Below are 21575 nucleotides of genomic sequence, written 5' to 3' on the forward strand. Positions count from 1 at the left end.
CTTCTACAGCAGACCCAGGCTGTGTCCTGTGTACGCCCCCAGTTGTGGGCTGTTCCACACCCCAGTCCTCTCCCCAAGTCAGTATCCTGAAGCCTGAGTTTCAGCACCCAGCCACTTCATGTACTTCAGTGTGCATCTCAGGTTGGGGAGTGTAGTGAGGTGACCAGGACCATGTGTACTGCTCTCTCTGTTTTGCTACTGCTGGACAGTTGCTCTGTCTCTGCTCCTCTGTGCCTCTGAAGCTCCTTTCTAATTTCCCAGGTGACAGAACCTTCCCTCTTTCACAGCTCCCTCTCATGGGCACATCCTCCCTTGGGGAGTGATGAAAATATTAGGCATCTTGATTGTGGTGGTGGTTTAATAGATGCATAGATCTTTCAAAGTTCATTCATCAAATTGTACACCTGAAATATGTATACTTTACTGTACAGAAGTTATACCACAATAAAGTTGTTAAAAAAAAAAAAAAAAAGAATGAGGAACAGTAAAAAGGAAAGAGGGGATTTGTTACCAAGGCTATTGTCCCAGGATCATACCCTGACCCTTCCTCAAATAGAAACCACTCTTATCTAAGTTTCAGGAGGAAACTGCAAAGAGGGGGGAAAAAAAAAGTATCATTTGGAACCAACTAGACCCAAGATGGCAGAAGATCTGATTTCCAGTGGACCTTGCACCTCATGGTACACTCACTGTACTCCATTCGCATGCTAAATGACACACCCACCAGCAGCATGACCGCTGGTGACTGCCATGACAAAAACCAGAAAAGCCTGCACAAGGACTGGAAAGGAGAGCTGCGTCAGTTCCAGGTCCAAACCAGACCCCTGTTCTGGGATAACTCATGACTATTCTTCCCACACTTTCCAGTTCCCTCCCTTTCCCCTCAACCCTCCTATATACTTGGTGTCTCCTCCCAAGTTGGGTTGAGCAGTTGACTTGTGAACTAGGTTCCCCCGTCTCCATTCTCTGGCTGTTGAATAAAGCTTGTGCTCTTCCAGTCTCAGCGTGGGCTTCATTTTTGGCTGCATGATTCTGATGGGAAAAAGAACCTGCCTGGCTGACATAAGGAGTCTCGGCCTAGGCTAGGACCCCAGCGTGGGTTTGGTCGACCCATCTGGTAATAATCCCATGAAGTGTAGGGCTCCAGTTGTCAGAACAAATAAAAAGATACTCGGTTGAGTGACTCTATCACAATGCTGATGTGACACCATTCTTAAGAATATCCAATGAATATTTTATTGATCTTTTTCTCATGTGCACACACACATACAGTATTAGAGGTGATTCTGAAATGAAGGAAAAGGGAAAATTATAGTTCCATTTACCACAAATGCATGTCATCCAACCCAGTGGAAACCCATGTGCTCCAGAACCCACAGAAGGCATGAAACATTTCAGAGAGCGGCACTGTCAGCTCTGGTTATCAGTTTTTTGAATGGTGACCCTAATACGCTTTTCCAGTTCCAATAGGTTTTGGTAAAACTTTTCAGCAATGTCTTCATCTAGGTCCATCTGGAAAAGAAGCAAAGATAGGGATGAATTGAAAGGAAAAATGAAACAAACAGTGTTTGAATGTAAGAAGCCATTTAACGTATGTAAGAGAACCAGGGATGGGGAGAGTCAGGGGAGGGGCAGTTGGAAAGGGCTGTAGTGGCTGCCCTGTGGGGAAGCCTGAGGACAGAATCCTGAGGACACGCTAACTCTCAGTCCAGACTCCAGCATTCAACGCGTCTACCTACTTTTCCCTTAAATAGCAAGACTGGAAGAGCTGAGTTTTGCTGTTTCCCCTAACTCCTATGTACCTAGTAACAGAAGACACCAACCATCTGTGACAAAAGAAAGGACAAAAGAGAAAAATCAACAGTTTTTAAAAATTCCAACTGCTATCTACCTCCTAATATTCATCTTCTTTAGTAAAAGAGCCCTGATCTTAGCTGAGCTCACCAGCCTCCAGATGAAAAGATGACATTTCCAGCCTTCACTGAAGCTTGTGGGTGACTACGTTCTGGCCAATGAGACATAATTGGAAGTGTCGTGTGGCACCACGCAGGAGTATCCTCAGAAGGAGTGGGGCACCCCTTCCCCCCTTCCATATTGCTTCCTTGAGCTGTGAGGATGAGGGCCATGCCTTAAGGATGGTGGGTGGTAATAAAAGGAATCTGGGACCCTGACAATTTGCGAAGCTGCCAGACCAGCCCGAGGCTGCCTCTCTTCAACCTGCGTGTGAGAAATCTAAGCTTTTATCTTGTTTAATCCACTATTATCTTATTCTTCTGTTTTATGAAGAGAATCTCATTTTAACTGATACATTGAATGAAAATGAAAACTTCTCTCAGCCCCTATAAAGTGATATGTCTTTTCATATCAACACAGAGCATAAACCCCCAAAACAAAAGCTTTTCCTTTACAGAGCTAAAAAGCTAAACGCTAAAGAAAACTTTACAATTATTTTGGACATAACATTTATATTCATTCAATCATGTTAGAGGTTTTTTTCATATTTTAACTGGAAGAGGCATTAGAGATCTCTTTAGTCAACCCAACCTTTTAACAGAGCAGAAAACTGACTTCCCCAAGTTAATCAAAGGCTGAAACACTTTCTGCAATGTATTTCCATAGATGCTAATAAAATACTTCAGTTTATAAAATTAAACATTTTCTCGCCTTGTAAACAAATCATTCCTTTGAGACCAATAGATAGTAAGTTCAAACAAACTCTCAGGGCCTGAAAATAAGGTTATTAGTTTGTGAAAGAGTTCCCAAAGTGTGTTCTTTGGGATGTTGTTAAGTGTTATGTAAAACCCGAAGAGGAAAAAAAAGCCATACAATCAAGAACAACTTGGAAACACCAGGATGAAATACATCATGCATATTTCTTAACCGTGTCAACTTCTCAAAGCCTTTACTGGGCTAATGTGCACTGTGCACATCTCTGAAAAAAGGGAATACAATTTTCTCAAACTTAGCTGCCTGACAAACTGCTTTTTGCAAATCTTCTCAAGGAACTAGCATCCCATGGAACATACTTTAGAAAACACCGGAGGGTCACAGTTTCATTTTTAGTAAGCACACACCACGCGAAGCAGAGAGCATGGTTCCCCTTAGACCTCAAGCTACTGACACAGACAGGATTACTGCCCATTACCTCGATGACTTTGCTGAGATAACATATTTGCTTCGATCTAAACCTTTCATGCCAATGCTTCCTCACAGTAAGCTAGGCAGTGAAAAATGACAGGCTGAAATAAACCTTCCTCATAACAAAAATGCAACAAAATTAATTCTTACAGGGTCAAAATAAACTTTCTCATTTTCTAATATGTGACTATGTTAAAGTTCTTTTTGGAGGATTACACAGAGTCTAAAAAACACAGCACTCATTTTGTTTTCCCCCAGATTCCATCCCCTGCCTCTTCAAAACACTAATCTATTAAAGCTTATCATCGTCACAAGCAGAACTGAACTCTCAAAGAGAAGCTAACTTCGCTCAGAAAGACATGTTTTATTTCATCCAACTTGCAACACATTCACTGAGCACCTGTCATGGGCAAGGCAACGTGATAGGAAAGGCGGTGCACTCCTCCTCCTCGCAGAGTTTAGACTCAGACAGGGGAGCCGATGGTGAATGAATTCTGTGCAGAAATGGCACAAGAGGTCAAAAAAGCCTAGCACAGAGGCATCTGATCTAATGCAAAAGGTCACAAGAGGCTGAGATCTTCAGGATAAAGAGGAGAAATCAATCAGTAGAAAGAAGAAGGGTGAGAGCAGTTTGGGTGGAGAGAAGGCATGGAGAGGCAGGAGAGGGCAGGCAGACGTGAAAACAGACCACTGCGATGCCAGCGAGCAGAGAGGGAAGACCCGGGGATGAGCAGCTGGGTGGCTGGTGGGGCTGGTCAGGAACCCAGCGACCTGTCCCTCAGCCTAGCTGCAAACCTCTTCAGCGAAACGGAGGAATCAGATTCACCTTTCTCGACGTCACATAATTGCTTCCAAAACCGTTGGTGGCGCTCAGATATTTCACCAGAGGATTGAGAGACTCAGGCTTTTGGTGGAAAAGCCAGACCTGGAAAGGAAGAGGGTGTCAGTGATTCTTCTCTTCTGCCCGGGGTGAGTGAGGCTGGAAGGGATTCACCATCTGCATTTCACGGAGCCCCCAGTTCTAAAACTGAATAACATCAGCTAATTGTGATGTCTTTACCAACCACTGCTGTAATTTGAAGGAAGAAAGCAGGGCAGCCTGCTTAAAATTAACAGTAGCCAATGAAAAATTGTTTAAAGCACCCCCCCATATTTTAGCTGTCTCTTCCTTAATCCTCAAATTAAAATCCATGGCATGTGAACTTGAGCTTACTCAGCATGGATACTCACCTCATGCTACAGTAAAGTGCAGGTCGCTGATGTAATATTTCATTTCATTAACAGATAAGCATGCACATGTACAACATTTCAGAAGACGTACATGGTACAAAGTAAGTCTTCCTCCCTCCCCAGTTCCCCAGCCACCTAGCTGTTCTCTCTGGAAGCAAGCACTCTCGCTGGTATTTTGTGTATTCTTCCAAAGAAAATCTATTTGCTTAAAAATATATCCATTTGTTTCTTCTATGCAAATAGAAGCAAAATGTACACACTATTTCACACTTTGCATTTTTTCACTTGAGCAGCAGGCCCTGGAGATATTTTCAAATCAGTATATCAGGAGTTGTTTCCTGCTTTTTCAAAGTGGCACAGCATTCACTTTCATGGAGGTACCAACATTTATATAATCAGTTTCCAACTGATGGACATAGAGGCTGTTCCCAGTCTTTGCTATTACAAACCTCACTGTGATGAATGATAAATATATCATTCCATGTAACTCTTGGTACATCTATAAGATAAAATCCCAAAGATGCAATTACTGGATTAAGGGTATGTGTGTTTATTATTTTGAGCAATCTCGCCAGTCCTTGACAGAGGCTGTATCAACCTACTCTCCCCCAGCAAGGAAAAGACAGCTTATTTCCTTAGACCCCTGACAAAACAGTATATTGTCAAGCTTTCTAATCTTTGCTAATCAGAGTTGAAAAATAGTTTTTTATTATAATGTTAATTTGCATTTCTCTTAGTATGAGTAAGACTGGACATCTTTTCATACGATGAAAACAGTTTAAAAACTCTCTGTTCATGTCCTTTGCCCATTCTAACAAAGTAACAACCTGCTTCTCCCACAGTAACAGAGGAAAGAGAATCTTCACATAAGGAAATGGAGCTGGACTTGGTTGCCACTAATCTTGACTCGCAAAACACACCTTTTCCACGGGGAATCTCGCACTGACCGCCCAGCCACCCCCTTGCTTTGCCTGCCCCTGGCAGCCGTCCACTGCACTGCTCTCCTCTGGCTGCTGGTGTACCTTGCTCCTACAGAAGTGCTGTCCCCACAAGCATGGTGTCCGGCGCCATGAAAGATACTAACCCCTCAAAGTTCACTCCTAACACCTTAACCCTAGACAGGACTCTGATTATTCACAGCTTGTTCCTTTTTCTGCTGAGATTGTTTCTAAACCATTGAACTGACAATTTACGTCTGCAAAGTGAATGCAAGATTTTGAAACTCTAGTAACATACCAGTGCTTCTGTTCCATTGTCTGGTGTCAAAGTGAAGGCGTTTGCAAAAAAGCGAAGCTGAGAAAGAGAAAACAACAGTCATTTTGTGGCAGTTTAGAGCAGAGTCACCAGAGCATTACTCATTTACATACTAAGACAGACAACCTGCATTTCTTACCATACAGCAGTTTTTTCCAGTTTCAAAAATTAAAGAAATCTAAAAAAATAAATGTCACTTAATCTCCATCACTTCAAGTCAACCACTTTTAACATGAAGGTGTATTTCCTTCTCATCTTTCTTCTATGCCTGCCATAATGGACGGGTATTTTTTCCCCGAGCTCTGCAAGGGAGGGTCATTTCCTAAAAGCAGCATTTTCTTATGTGTGCTGGAGGGACACTGGTCCTACAAGATGCTCAGAATACCAAACAAAACGAACAAGCAAAAACACAATTCTGTGATCATATGATGCACCATCATACCCTTCTTGGAAACATTTAATGCACACAAGTTTCCCAAAATTATATAATCATAGAACTCTTGGGACCTATGGTGCATGATCAAAGAGACATTTCCTTAAAGAAATGTGGACACTCATATGGTGTTGCAGTGGGAATATCAGGTAGTATGAAGCAAAGGTCACTTATTAAGAAACTTCAAAACCTTTGAGCGAAATGGAACTCTGCCACCTTCAGGTTTCTTAAATTTTTTAAAATCATTTCCCAACCCTTAAACACGTCTTTTGGGTGCCAACTAGAACAACTGAAGTCAACCAAGAAAAGAAGTACTCATCACTTACCAGCCATATGATTGGCATGATCAGTGTCCATATTAAGGGAGGTAGAATCCCATACGTTATGTTGGTTAGCATCGTACCTGGGCACACCACACTGGAATACAGACCCTGGGAGCACAGAGAGGGGTAGCAATCGATTTTAATTCAACATACATTGACTGAGTCCAGCTATATGCTAGTTAATTAAAAAAGATACACGAATGAGCCAGGGAGCCAGGGTATCAAGGATTTGTGCTCTAGGCTGTCCTCGAAGCTGGGTGGTCCCTTTCCATTTAAGAATCACGTACTGAGAACTCACCATGAGAGGCACTCAGGCTGCAAAAAACAGCAAGATGAAGTCTCTAGTTTCAAGAAACTTACAGCACAGAGAATAACCAGGCTTGAAGCTGGATGAGAAAAGTAGAACCTGGCTCCCTGAGTTTTCCATGTTACTGGCTTAAATGAAGAGCAGTTGGCCAATCGTAATAAGCAGTGGAGATTAAAAAAAAAAAAAAAAGACACACCCAGTACAGTCTTTGCCTTCACGAAATTTCTTATCTGGAAAATAACCTCAAGTGTGTCTCTGTTTCCCTGCAGGTACGTAAGACGCATCTCTCTAGCGTGAGGTGGGAGCTGCCAGATCAGAGAGGAGCGGAGGGCTGTGTGGTTCCACAAAGATCCCCTGCAACTGCTCTAAATCAGGTGCTTAGCCTAGGACTCTTCATTGTAGGAAGATCTGCTTGTAAAGAGAGCTCCAGTTAACACGGAGCACGTATGAATAACAGAAAGGGCCCTGGGCGGTCTCCAGTAATGCTCGGAGCACTGCGATTTATTTTACTAGCTTAACTGGTCTCATTTTTACTACATTTTACCTTATTTTGACATTGACTATTTTAACTCATATTTTTGTTGCTTTCAATCTTATTTTTTTTTTCTTTTAAACGAAAAATAGAAAGTGCCAGTGTAACACGGACAGTTCGGTGCACAGAGAGCACCCCGAGCATCCGACACTGGAAGCTCTTCATCCTTCACTCAGTGTCTCCGGGGCCTGGCGGTACCTGACGCAGACAGTCCAGCCCCCAAGAGTCCCCCTGATTCACCGACAGTCCTCTGAAAAGAGTCAGGAGCCCCAGAGATAAAATAATTCTCCCCAAGAGAGTAACATATTTTGCCCCTAAGACAGACTAAGGAAAAGTTTTTTTCTGGGAACTAGCCCGGAACAGTTATAGCCTATTCAGCTCTAAATGATGGCGTCTGTGAACTAAAATCCAGGGTTTGCAACACATATGACTTTCTGACATTGAGCAACTAAAACAAGCAGGGAGGCTGTCTTATCCAGGATTACAGCCCTTCCACAGATGTAATCATATGCAATGAGTGTGAGCGCTGTAAGTATTTCCGTAAGATTTGTGTGAGGGGTCATTCATGGATGATGGTTAAACTCTATCAGGTAGCCGATGTGGACCAGACTACCTTTCTAGTAAACAAGGCTTCAAAGGGATGTAGTTCTTTCTTATCTACTTCTCTCTTCAAGGAGGAAAAATCATGGGCTCCAAAGCCAATCACACAGATTTTAGGAGGCAGCAGCATTCACTAAATCTCCCTTTTTTGTAAAAGGTAAAATCCCAAAACTTACTTGACAATTGAGACAAGTAAAATCCCAGAGCTTTATTTATATGAAAAAAGAAGCTCATGCACTCTGACCTTACCCCTAACAGGAAGTTTCCAGAGGACAAGCAGTTGTGTTAAGTTTTTAAACATCTCAAGAAACCTCAGACGGAAACTCACAATTGGACCAACACACTGAGCTCAAGTAATAATAATGACAACAACAAACAATGGCCAACACACAAACACACATAAGCACATGCACACACATGCACAGACCATATGCCCACAGACATCTACACCCATGCACACATACCACGTATTCAATCACATTCATGCACATGTACACACACCCACCAAACCCACACATGTGCATGTGGAAATGCACACCCACACATATGCACATACATAGCACACCCCCCACCCATCTGCACCACAGGTGTGCACACACACGCACACACACACACTTGCACATTCTGAGCACTAAGCACTGCTGGGACCACCACATACCAGTCCCCTCAAGCATCCCTTCCAACAAATCTACGAGGCAGGCACGATCATCATCCCTGTTTTTCAGATGAGGAAACTGAAGCACAGGGAAATTAAATAACTTGTCCAAGCTTACAAAGCTGGAGGCAGGGCTGGGATTCTAGAGAATATGCTCTCAGAGTCTACTTTTACCCCACCCTCTTCACTAAGAGGCATGATTCTAAGAGTCAGATCTCAGAACCAGAATTCCATCTGATAAAGGTCCCCATTCCAGAATAAACTAGGTCGAGACCATTACATAAGATTTAGATTGCTGTAGCTAATGCACGATCAAAGAAGGTCCCTTAAGGGCAGATAGCTTCTTCATGGTCTTTTTACTTTCCTTCCTCCTCGATTCTACGCCTGGCCCAATTCCCTAAACATGGTAAGTCTTTCGTAAATATTAGCAGAATTAAATTTCCCCAAGGTTCTACCCTCAAACAACACAGGCAAAGCAAACAAAGGAAAATGCCCATGGGAAAGACTGGAGATTTCCAGTTAAGATTTTAGACCCAGGGCAAGAGAGACCTACAAAGAAGCAGTTAAGTTCCAGACCACAGAGGCCACAAGGAGCCAGCATGACCGACAAGGGCTGCTTTCTCCGAAGGAACACCCTCTAAACCCGGGGTCCTCTCGGAGACAAAGCCCTGCAGTCTCACCAAAGACCACCACTGCCCAGAAGGCTTTCTAACTGCTGGTTGTGCTGTGACATCCAGTGTGACAGCATGGGGTAGTGGGACAAGTCCAAGCTATAAAGTCAGACAGCCTTGGGCTCAACTCTCCACGCTACTGTTTATGGGTGTTGTGTAACTTCTGGGTAAATGACTTACTGGTCCCAGACTTTAGTGTCCTCATGTGAAAATGGGAATACTGAGACCAACTTCACTGTGATGGGAAAGGTGTCACATGACACACACAGATGAAAAGTACAGCACCTAAAACATAGCAAGTCACTATGTTTTAATTAACATAGTGGCTTAACAGTGGCTGTTGGGACTGTTGGTAGTGTTAACCTAAATTATAGCTCTTGGAGAGCTACAGAATAGGGAATGAACCCCCCATATACTTTTTTTTAATTGAAGTACAGTCAGTTACAATGTGTCCATTTCTTGTGTACAGCACAACATCCCAGTCATGCATATACATACATGTATTTGTTTTCATATTCTTTTTCATTAAAGGTTATTACAAGACATTGAATATAGTTCCTTGTGCTATACAGAAGAAAATTTTTTTAATCTATTTTTATTTATAGTGGCTAACATTTGCAAATCTCAAACTCCCAAATTTATCCCTTCCCCATCCCCTTTCTCCTGGAAAAGAGGACATCAAAATCATTAAAGGTGGGAGAGGGGAAGCAAGAAAATATAGTTTTTTTTCCCTTTTTTCATTCTTTTTGGGATGTTTTTGAGCTTATATGACTATCAGTTTAAAGCAAACAGATGTAGTAATGGGTTAATATACTTGAAAAACAGGGTGACCACAAATCAAAACACAAAACAGAGCCACAAAAACAAAAAAGAAACCAAGATAATACAAAAGAAAATGATCAAACCACAAAAAGAAAAAGAAAGGAACAAAGAGGAAATACCAAATCAACTGGAAAACTAAGTTCAAAATAGCAATAAAACTACACATCTTTCAATAATTATTGTAAATGTCAAAGGACTAAATGCCATATACCTCTCAAATGTCAGGAGCGAATTATCTCTGCCCTAAAACTTTCATTTGCAACAACTATCAATCTTAGTCATGTCTTATCTTGTCCTCACAGCAATACTGCTCAAGACACAATATGCCACCTTCTAAATTGCAACAGCTATTAGAAAGCCGGCCATCTTACTAGGAAGTCAACTGTGGTAGTGAAACCCTTGCCCTGCCATTCCTACATCCCTGAGCCAGGCCTCACCTGCTGGTTGAATTTCCTGTTCAAAGCCACGCTCAGAAGGTCAATAGCATATTTGGAAGAGCTGTAGGGCTCCTGGCCCCTGCTGTGCTGGATGTCTTCAAGGCTGAAATTCGACTTCTTCGCATTGCGAGATGAGGTCCAGATGAGCCGAGATGGACGGTCACTGTGACACAGGAGAGATTCCAGCTCCTGAAGCTGAATGAGGGGAAAAAAGAAACAGAAATGTACCCAATTATACCAGGGGCATAAAGATAACCATTTTGAAACCACTATGAATGTACACTATGAGTGTGCCATTGTTAAGAGTGGGACATGACAGATACGCTAGAGAAGGAGGCTAGACTGACCCACACGATGATGGGTTAGAGTTAGACACATTTACCTTAATAGAGACACAGGTGGTTACACATAAAATATTTATAGATATTTATGCATAAATAGGTCAGTGTGCACATGTGAGTGTCCTTGCTCTGTTAGCTGAGAGGGCCTAGAAGCAAATGCTATCTCAACAGCACTGTGCACCCAGATCTCAGTTTCTAATACCCTTCTCCAATAAAAGGAAACAGAGAAATGGCTGCATCTGAGACTGGGGCAGGAAATACACAAATGAGCCTGAAACACCTTGGGCTGCCAGAAAGGACATGATCAAAACAAAACAGAAAGTCATACTGAGGAGGGTATGTCAGAAATATACAGGTGCCAACTGCAAGAGATCCCACTGGCCCAACCTAAAATAACTTGAGCAAGAAAATAAAGTAGTATTTATAGTTCAAAGTAGAAAAAACATATCCATGAGTCCATACAGATATAACAGACTATTTTTTCAGCTATATTGAGGTATAATTGACCAATACATAAATGATTGAGCAATGAATTCAATGCAGAAGAGACAAATCTCCCTTGCAGAAGAATTCCAAATAATTTATGTAGCTACTCCACCCTTAAGGAGGTCAAGCACAACCCCTGAGATGTGGGCTACACATAGTAACTGTCTTCCAAAGAGTACAGAATGTAAAGGGGGAATGAAAACCTTAACAATGGAAAAGACCTGACAAATGCTACCTCGAGTCAGGGGAGCAAAGATAGCACCAACACTGGTAAGTCCTACTGATGGTGTACACTCTTGACACGATGTGTTGAGAATGGAACTTGACCTCTGTGGTCTTCCTCCCCAAAACACAGCTCTAACTCAACTCTAACCATGAGAAAAACAGACCAAGCCCAATCAAGGGGCCATCTACAAAATACCTGAGCAGTCATCCCAAAACTGTCAAGGTCACCAAAAACAAGGCAAGTGTGAGAAACTATCACAACCGAGAAGAGCCTGAAGAAATCTGACTGCTGACTGTAAGGTGGTTCCCTAGATGGGATGCTGGAACTGAAAAAGGACGTTAGAAAAACTGAAGAAATGTGAATAAAGTATGGGCTTTCGTCAATAGTAATGTCTCAGCTCTTTCATATCTGGAGATATAACCAAGAATTAAAACCTAAAGCAAACACACATGAGTTCCTGATCACCCTAACAATCTAGATGTGGACATAACCACTGTGACCTAGTTTGATTTATAGTCGGTTATTGGTAAGGTGATGCTGAGTGCGCTAATGTTTGGAAGGCATAAAACAAATCTAATTGTAATTGGGAGATAGTGCATGATCCAACAAAAAAATAGAGCAAATGTTTAATTTAAAAAAAGATAGTAATGTATCAATATGGTGGTGGGTCCATTTAGATAATGCATTTACACCTGGACCTAGAATCTAAGTCTGTTTTCCATAAAAAGTGGGTAAGATTCCGAAAACTTAATTTGAAGACAGTGGAAGGCATCATAAGGCTTCCTATTACTTTATGTGATAAATCAGTCCCCAAATCCCTGCTGACATGCCTCCCTACAGAAGGATACACAAGGGCCAGTCACGTCACCAGGAGACCTGTGATAGCCGTGCCTACAGCCTCAGCTCCCCTCTGCCATTCCCCCAACCCAGTTTACCCAACTATATTTTCTTAACAACTACAATCTGTCAGTAGTAACAATTAACTTCTCCTTGATCATTGCCAATTAATTTAATAATTCAAAAAGAGGGCAAAGAAAGAGGAGAGTATTATAAAAAGATAAAGGAAATATTAGATAATGGATCTCTGCAGAGTTATAAAACATGACTAGGTAAGAATTCAATCCCATCCTGACTATATTTTAACTGACTTTTGTCAATGAAAAGGTAATACCACATTTTTTTTAAGTGCTAAAGGATATAAAATAAAACACAAATCTCCCACTCGTCCTTGACATCCTAGCACCCCAGTTCATCAAAGGCAACCACTGTTCCCAATTTCATTTGTATCATTCTAGAAATAGTATATACATATATGTGCAAAATGTAAAGATATGTATTTTTCTGTTTGTTTATACAAATGAGATCACACTATACATATTACAACCTGCTATTTCTTCAACAATAAATAGTGGAGGCTGTCCCATGTAGATGCAAAATATTTACCTCATTTATTTTAATGGTTTCACAATATTTCAGTGTTTATGTATATCTTAAATTACTGTAAATATAGGCTAGTCCTCAAGGAGATCCAATTTTGAGGGAAAGTAGGCTTAAGGGGAGAAAAAGTGATTGTGAATATGAAAGTGTCAGAGATACAGGTTCTCTGCCCACAAACCCAGCATCAGAAGGAGTTCGTCCCACATCAAGGAATTATAAGCAACTGGCAGCAGAGTTGGGCATTACTTAATCTAGAAGTTAAAGCTGTGCTATGAGATTAAACCTGAGGCAAGAGCACAGAACCACCCAGACAATCTGCCCATCCCTGGCGCAGCTTTCTAGGTATGTCTGGAATTGCAACACCCAAGTCTGGATGCTTAAAAAAATCACAAATCAAGATAATAAAAGATTAACTATGAAGTATTGTTTATTCATGGCTTGCCTATGACCCCATCCTATCTGACGCCAAGCCCAGTTTCAGAGACTACTGAGAACAGGACTGGGGCACTTTCGCAATTCTGGACCTTGTTTCTGAAGCTGCTTGTGTGTCTATTTCTTAATTTCTCTCCATTCTCTAAAGTTGATGTCAAAAGAAAAAAGTGTATTCATAGGCTGCTTTAGGGAAGCAGTGTTTTCAAAGAGTACTGCGATCATTCTATTGAAACACTCAAAGATTTAATGCTAGCCATAAACTAATGAGCGTAACGAAATAGCACAGTGATGTATCTGTGCAAGGGTTTAGGATCATAGCTCTCAGTGTTGACTTATTAACCCCAAAGCCCTCTTACCAGGATAAAGTGGCCAAAGACATTGGTTTCAAACACCTCCTGGAGCCCATCGGCAGTGATCTTATCATTCTGGGTCAGCAGTCCTTCTGCTGTGGAGAACATATGAATCACCTTTCTGAAACAGAAGACAATTGCATGACTTTTTAAAGCTTCTTTAACTGAAGATACGAAAGAAACACCCCTTCCTGCTCTCCCCCACCCCCAAACTACATTTTTTCTTGACTCTATAATAACAGGAATAAAAATACTTACTTCTCAGACTGGGCTATTGTGCGTATTGAGTCGAATTTTAAAATGCTGCCTTACCCCCAATTCACAGAAGGACTCACATACTTACAGCTCATACCACCAATAGGAACTTCAGCCTCTCCAAAACCTGCCAAAAACTCCCTTCACCTCTTTCCAAATCAGGTTACAAGTAAACTTCCCTGGGGGATTAATGGCTATGCCAAGAAGAAAAAGTCTTCCCTGGCACAAATGGATGTTTAACTGCTGAACAAAGTTAAACAGGGCTGTTTTATTATTGAGAATTCTTGAGGCATTGAACATACTAATATGGTGGTTTGTTGCAAGATCAATGTAGCAGGTCAAGAGTAGTGTGAGAGTTTGTGTGTGGAAGTGTGTGTGTTTAAGGGCAGAGAGGTAAAACAGAAGTAGCAGTCTAGGAAGAAGCAAGCAGTAAAAGAATATCTATTTACGAATATGTATACTGGGTCATAAAATAAGATGTTTCCTTACTGTAGGTTGCGGTTAAACATCTTTGGAAGCCACTATACCAATGCGTATGGAGAATGTCCCAGGAAGGTATTTAGTTCTGTGCGTTTTCCCAGCCCACTGGTGAAAACACCTGGCAAACAGCAGGGAATTGCTTCTAAAGTCACCTTCCTGGGTACGAGAGTCTCACCGACGACTCTGCCTAGTTCTGAAATGAATGCTCTTGCTAATCGGCACATTCAGACAGCCCCTTGGCATGTGCTGGGGCCCAGGACACCATGAGACCCAGCGCATGCGGCACAAAAGATGAATGCTTTTGTTTCATCTCGTGGCTGCAACACTTCCTTCCTGTCTTCAGTTTTCTCAACACCTCTTCATCCCCTCCGCTTAACATACTGGGGGCAGAACAAGGCAGAAAAATAAACACCTTTCTTCCAATCAGTCCATCTTCAAGATGGAAATTACCTTGAAAAGAGGCCACGGAAAAGTGCTTTGATGTTTAGGCGTGGGTTGGGCATGATCCCAGCATTTAGATATACATAGTCTAATCTCTGAAACCTGTAAGGAAAAACCAATAAAAGACTGTTAGTTATCTCTGAAGTGACTAGGATGAAGAAGGCCTATGCAGGACAGAAAGTACTTTCTGAACCAAAAAGCTGGCCACAGCACGTGAAAGCATCAGTGTTACCTTCTCAACAGTTCTTCTTTAGCCGTGGTAAACATTTGAATATTCTTTCTTGGATGGTGGCTTCAAACAGAATCTGGAGAGCTATAAAGGGCTTTGAAGTCAAATCCTCTCTGATCAACTCCTTCCAGCTTAGTCCTCCCAAGAAGGCACTGTGGTAACTTTCTGTCCACTGAACCCACTCTCCTGGTCTTAGAAAGTTTTGGGGTTTTTTTTGTTTTGTTTTTAGATTCCCACCTTCCCTCAGTGACAAGCAAAATTTATATAATATTGATATTCACCTTATCTAACCCATGAATGCTAGAATCTGAATGCCAAGATATCTTTTAAATTTTTTTCCATGTGCTTTTATTTATTTATTTATTTAGGGGGGTAAGCAAAGTTTATTCTAGGAAATGTAACTCACTGAGAGATAAAACTGTTTTAAAATTTACATATATGTACTGTTCATTCTTTCTATGAGCAGTTTAGAGCTATAGCTTTTTACACTTACATGGTTATCAAAGGAATAAAGCCAACCACAAAATAAGAATCAACAGATATCTGCTAAAGCATCTGATCCATGCGGAAACCTTTCCTTGTTCATGGCCACGCTCTGTGTCCTAAAATGATGAAAGCTCACAAGAATACAACAAGTTTTAGAAGCTGAATAGGGATAAAATACTCTTGACAGGCTTGCTCCAGGAGATTTGCCATGGAGAGAACTGTGAAAACGCTGACTTGAGAAAGCTTTTTCACCTGCATAAGCCTTATGTAGGTGTATCCCTTTTGAACTGGGTTCAAGACAAGTAGTGCCTGCCTGCTCTTATAATACAGACACCATGAATATTCAAAACGTCTCCTAGAATTCTATACACCACACATCCCCATGTTCTCTGTATAGCCCAGGACAATACGGGCCACAGCTTCTAAAGCTGGCAGCTTAGAATCATAGTGGTTACCAATACAGATCACACAGACTTCTTGATCATCCTATAAGTAATCAACAACCACGTGACTAATTATAAACTGTCAGGTTATCCATGTAAGTGCCACAAAAACAGTGCAGGTCCACTGTTGTTAGTTGTTCCATTATCTAATCTGCAAACTTTTATCTAAGAATATTAACACCTTTGGCTGGGAATGGAGAGGAAATGTTTAGCAAACAGTGCAAATTGCAAATTGCAAATTTCCAAATTAAGGTCTGGTCGCAGTAAAATGGCATACTTACTGCTCTCAAAGCTTAAATGATTGACACAATTCCTCTATTCTGGATATAACAGAGCCACTATTTCTTATTCGTTTCCATCAGCACGTAGCTAATAGAAGGGAGGATCACAGGTGGAAAGACGAGTTGTCAGGAATGGTGCTGCTTTAGCCAATTGGAAAGGCTCCTTCTCAAGTTCTCTTCAGCTCTAACTTTAGGTCTATAATTGAAGGTATTTGGACCATTAAATGCAGAAGATCTTTCATATAAGCAAGAGATCTATCTGGGCACTGACACATATTCACAAATTTGTGAATATTACTACAACCACCATTTCCTAAATTTGAATAATACCACCATCTCAAAGAGAGCTGTTTTGAAGATTAAATAAATACATCAAAGCTGCACTTACATGCCGACAGGCAGCTGGAACAACTCATTATCTTAGTGCTCCCTTCTCCCCCACAGCCTCACTACCTTAAATTTTGGCTAAATTACTAAATATCTTGCTAAATACTAAATTACTAAAACTGTAATAACTAAGTATCTTGAAACTTTGAAGGCAATTGAGCATAGTCAATACTATGAATGATACCACTTTAAATCTCAAGAGGTAACTGCACTGAAATGGGCTATTATGAACTGAGGATAAAGGTTCTTTTATGGTAAATAAGGAAATATAATTAAATCTATACAAAACAGATGAGAGAGCCAACTGGCTGAGAAGGTTTGGGGAAAGCCTGCAAACATGACCTGAAACTCCTAACCTCTCTCCTGACTTGAAGGGTTTTAACCCAATAGGGACAATAACTACAGTTTCACAGATCTGGAGACAAGTTAGGGAAGAGTAAGAGATGTGGAACCTAGAAAAGCTGTTTTTAGGAAGATAACGTGGCAGAAAATTCTAGAAGCTCAGCAGTAAGAGAGAGAAACCACATTTACAAAGGGCTAAGGGTGCAGGGAGACAAACGAATAAAGAAAACAAGTTTTGCTTTGTAGTATGTGCATCTGGACCAGGATACTGCCAATGGCTATCAATAAATACAAAAAATCCGCCAACTATTATTCTTCAGCCAATGCTTTTTCCAAGAAGGCCTTTCCCGTTTGTATCGAACTTCATTTTGTTGTCCAAGGAAATAAAGCAGTTCTTGCCTCTTAAGGGCCTCAACTACAAAAATTTAATTAATAACTTATTAATTAAATTATCAGCTAAATTAATGATTCCAGATAGCGCTAGGGCTCAGCATGGACTAGTGCAGGGTTTCTGACTTTTTGATCATAAATTCCTCTTAGAATTAAAAAAAAAACACCCTCTCTCTCCAGAAAAATGTATTGTGCACCTATATGTAATTTATTGTACACTTTCTGAGCAGTTATACATCCAAGGACTCTATTCCTCCATATACTAAATATTTATCAAATGATTATTACATGCCAATCACTGTCCAGGGATAAATAAATGTTTAGTGGCCTGGGGAATTTTCTTGTTAGTACTTGCCCTACCTACTTAATGAAGTTCTTACGTGAAGGAAAGATGCAAACAATACATTCAAACATCAAAGGAGTTACACTAACGGAAGGCGTCACAACTGACCACGTGTCAAAGGGAACTCAAATTAATCTTCATGGAACAGCCATGACTATGGCTGAGAATGAAAACGTGGTATTGAGACATAATGAGTTATTGCATACAGACTTCCTCAGTGTATCTTCTTAACACTTCACCTACTCCTTTTTAGATTTTCCTATCCCTTCTTATTTTATTAGCTCTTGTGTTGCACAAACACATGAGAGAAAACTTGTCAACAGGAGGCATACCTTTGCTTGAGCTCCTTGGAGGCCCGGAACACCGACGGCAGGCTGCTGACATCCACCTGCACGATGCTGACCTCAGTGGCGGGGTGGGAGGCCAGCAGAGCATCACGGACGGCCTCCGCTTTGCTTACGTTCCTGCACGCCAAGCACAGGTGAAGCTCATCGTCTTCCTTCAGCAACCGCCTGCAGAGGGCTAGGCCAACGCCACTGGGAGGGCAATTCAGAGACAGAATATGCATTAACTGAGGTGGTGCCAAAGAGAGGCGTTTCTCTCTGGTTCAGAAGTCTGATTTTGTCCACTTGAGTGCTAAACAGGAGCCCAGGTGGACAGAAAGGACTCAAAAAATTATGTAGAGAAGGGGGGAACCCCCCCCAACTCTAATCACTTGCTCAGGATGCTGACCAGCTTGTGTTTCTCTCATTCTGCAATAGCTTGATGATGCAAATAACTGGACTGCAAATGAAAGTTGTCCTTTAGCATTTCTTTTAAGACAGAGCTTATCCTACCAGTGGTTTTCATTCTACACTGATTATGACACTCATGAAAATGATTCAATACATCCCAGCAAATGTTGAAAAGATCATCTTATTAGTGGTTTCATGTGTGCATATTTTACTTTATCGTCTAGATTTCTCAAGGGCAAGGGCTCTAACTGGTATCAGTGCCACTATCAGAAGCACCAGAAATTCCTGATAAGAAATGGATGAATCTTTCAGGAAGCGGTATAAGTAACTGGCAGGAGGTACGAGTCCCTCTTAACTACTATGACTGAATAGCCAACAGGAAGAGAAAGAACTCACCATGATTAAGCAGAAGATAGGAAGAGGAAATATAGGATGGGTACCAGGATAAGAGAAGAAGGATGAATACATGTGTCAAGGACAAATGACAAGAAAAAGCATTGTGATGGGGACAGCAGTCAGATCAGGTTGGGTAATAGCAATGAATCCCTGGGAAAATGGGTTTTCTCCCAAGACTTAAACTGATTCCAGGCAGAGTCAGAACCCCCAAAAGAGCCTAGCACCATCACTAACCTGTTGGCCCTGCTCACAGAACATCAAATATATTAGTTTCTTCATCCCCACTTGAGAATAGGCCTTTAATATAAATATACAATTGCACATATGACAATATATGTAAAAGAAACAAACACATAAAATCAATTCTGACTTGTTTAAGCAACTTCAACATAGATAGCACCATACCAGTTGTTAAAGTCACTCAGGAGAGGACACACTAAAATTCTGCCCATCACAGACACCTATCAGGTTTGGCTTAGTTAACATGGACAGGGCTAGATAACTGCAAAGTGAACTAATTTCAAATGCCGTTTAACATATCCTCAGTCTTAACCCACCCCCCACCCCCCATCTCCAAATGCAACAATTAGAAAAATGGTTTGGTTAAACCCTCCACACATTCTTCACGGAATTGCAAATGAGAAGTAAAACAGACAACAGAAGAGGCTGAATCCAAATGCGCAAGCCTGGAGTAATTAACCACTTGCAGTAATGGTTACTTGCACACCCTCCTTACAGTGCCTTAACAGGAAAAAGTCACTTTTCTCTGAGTTTCTGAAGAGTGTATACTAGGTGTCTAGCACTGTGTTACATGGAACGAGATTCTTCCCCCTCCCCGTTCTAATGCTCATGAAGGTTGAAATTTATCTGAGGGCGGAAGTCCCGCATTGATAAAATAGCTGGAGTAGAAGATATGGCCACGTGGTCACGACTAAACTGCCAGGCACTGACTGTGAAAAGTGACGAGACAGTCACGGAAGGGGCCGAGGTCTGCGTGGGAAGCGCCCTTTTCCTAGGTATGAGAGGTTCATCTGAGACCTCATCTCTTGGTGGCGCTCGAGTTTTTCTTTCCGTTGTCATGGTTAATTCAAAACACCAGTTACTGAGCACCTCAAGGGCGCCGGCACGCCCCGTACCTCGCGCAGTGGGGAACCCAGGGAAGAGCGGAACGGGGTCTCGGCCCGAGTCCCCACGGAGGCAAGCTCAGGGACAGGTGGCGGGTCGTCCTGGCCCTTTACTTGCTGCTCCCTCGGATCCCCCGGCCCTGGGACGGCGAAGGAGGCCTCACCTGCTAGCCCCGGTGATCAAAACCACTTTCCGCATCGTCGTGCACTCAGAAGCCACGCACACGGGCACCTGGCACAGCGGGCTCCGAGGGACTTTGACAGGTGACCTCGCCCCGGCCACGCCCACGCCCCTCAGCCCGTCAATCAGGGTCCGGCGAGGCCCCACCGCCCCTTGCGTCATCGATTCCCCCTGGGCCCCTCCTCCAACGCAGCCAACGGTCCCAGGAGCAGGGGGCGGAGATGGAGTGAGATAGGCCGAGGGGCGGAGCCGCGTGTCGCACAAGGCCCGAGCCAATCCGGGCTCTCCCCGCCCCTGGGCGGTGCAGGTGTCCCGCCCACGCCCCGCCCCGCTCCGGGGACGCCGGGCGGCAGTGGTGGTGGGGGTGTCCTCCCAGCCGAGCGCTCGGCTGCGGGTTTCGTGGCACGCTCGGGGTGGGTACCCAGGCGCCTCAGATGGACACTGCACCGCAGGAAGACCTCAGGATATTTGCAGCAGAACTCCTTATAGTAGGGAAAAGGGTTGGGTCTAGAAACTGAAGCTTGGGGATTATCGTCTATTTACTTTTCTACTCTGTTTTGGATGTGTAGACCCGGGCACTGGGCCACCAGCTGAGCTTCTGGTCCCAGAACTCCTCCTCGTCTGAAAAAATCATCTTCGCGAAAATGAACATTGATTTTTATTAGGATCTTTACGTAGAATCATGCGTGAATTACCAATTTTCAAAACGTGGAATATGGTATGGAATCAGAGAATCTCAGAACTACATGGGACGTAATGGATCGTGTACTGTAATCTATTTAAGCGTGTCTCAAACTCTTTGTGGTAAAGGACCTGTTTTGTTTTTCCAAGCTATCCCAGATGGGTACTTTTGGAATATAAAATAAAAATAAATTACTAGAATAATGAAATAAAAAGCAAAAGGCATACAAAATACAAGCCCCAGTTCTTTTTTTTGTTTTGTTTGTTTTTATTATTCGATTCATCAGATGTAAGAGTACTCTGCCAAACTGCTTGCTCTAGGTTTCTGGGTTTATGGTGGACTGGTAACAGTGAAACCATCACCAGGGCGAGTCCACACTAAGCAGTACTGCACACTGTGTATCAAACTCTACAGAACATATTTTACTTCATAGCCTCTTTCAAAGTTTTAGTTATTTATGAAGAGGAATGATCTCTGAAAGATATAAGACAGATTATTTGCATTGGCTTTTGAATATCCTAGAGGTTTTGATTAATTTGGTATCAACTGGTTTGGTATCTTTTTTAAAAAAAACTAATATATTTTTATTAATTACCTGATTCCCTTCAAAACCTTTCTTCCTTGTATTTTCTACCTACCTATTCTTTGATCTTCTCTCTATTTGACCATTGTTTTCTAATATTTTTATGAAGAATAAAAACTCAGTT

At 42.1% G+C, this 21575-nt stretch overlaps 1 protein-coding gene across 1 annotated transcript; it reads right to left on the bottom strand.

Annotated features, from left to right (window-relative positions):
* Positions 1–1175: 1175 nt before the first annotated feature.
* HSD17B7 (hydroxysteroid 17-beta dehydrogenase 7) lies at positions 1176–20416 on the bottom strand. Its single transcript, XM_006173133.3, has 9 exons — positions 20170–20416; positions 18084–18287; positions 14860–14952; positions 13681–13795; positions 10403–10597; positions 6382–6486; positions 5605–5661; positions 3965–4063; positions 1176–1512 (listed from the first exon to the last, which is right to left on the bottom strand). Exons 1-9 carry the CDS (start codon positions 20346–20348, stop codon positions 1411–1413), a joined length of 1149 nt encoding a protein of 382 aa, XP_006173195.2. The 5' UTR covers positions 20349–20416; the 3' UTR covers positions 1176–1410.
* Positions 20417–21575: the final 1159 nt, after the last annotated feature.

Source organism: Camelus ferus, chromosome 21 (genome assembly GCF_009834535.1).
Source record: "Camelus ferus isolate YT-003-E chromosome 21, BCGSAC_Cfer_1.0, whole genome shotgun sequence".
NCBI classification, from domain to species: domain Eukaryota; kingdom Metazoa; phylum Chordata; class Mammalia; order Artiodactyla; family Camelidae; genus Camelus; species Camelus ferus.

Coding starts and splice junctions, on each gene's coding strand:
- HSD17B7 (XM_006173133.3), bottom strand. CDS start 20,348: ATGACGCAAGGGGCGGTGGGGCCTCGCCGGACCCTGATTGACGGGCTG. Junction 14,953..18,083: donor TCCAAGGAGCTCAAGCAAAG/GTATGCCTCCTG, acceptor TTTTCCTTACAG/GTTTCAGAGATTAGACTATG. Junction 5,662..6,381: donor TCATGCCAATCATATGGCTG/GTAAGTGATGAG, acceptor TCTCTTTCTCAG/CTTCGCTTTTTTGCAAACGC.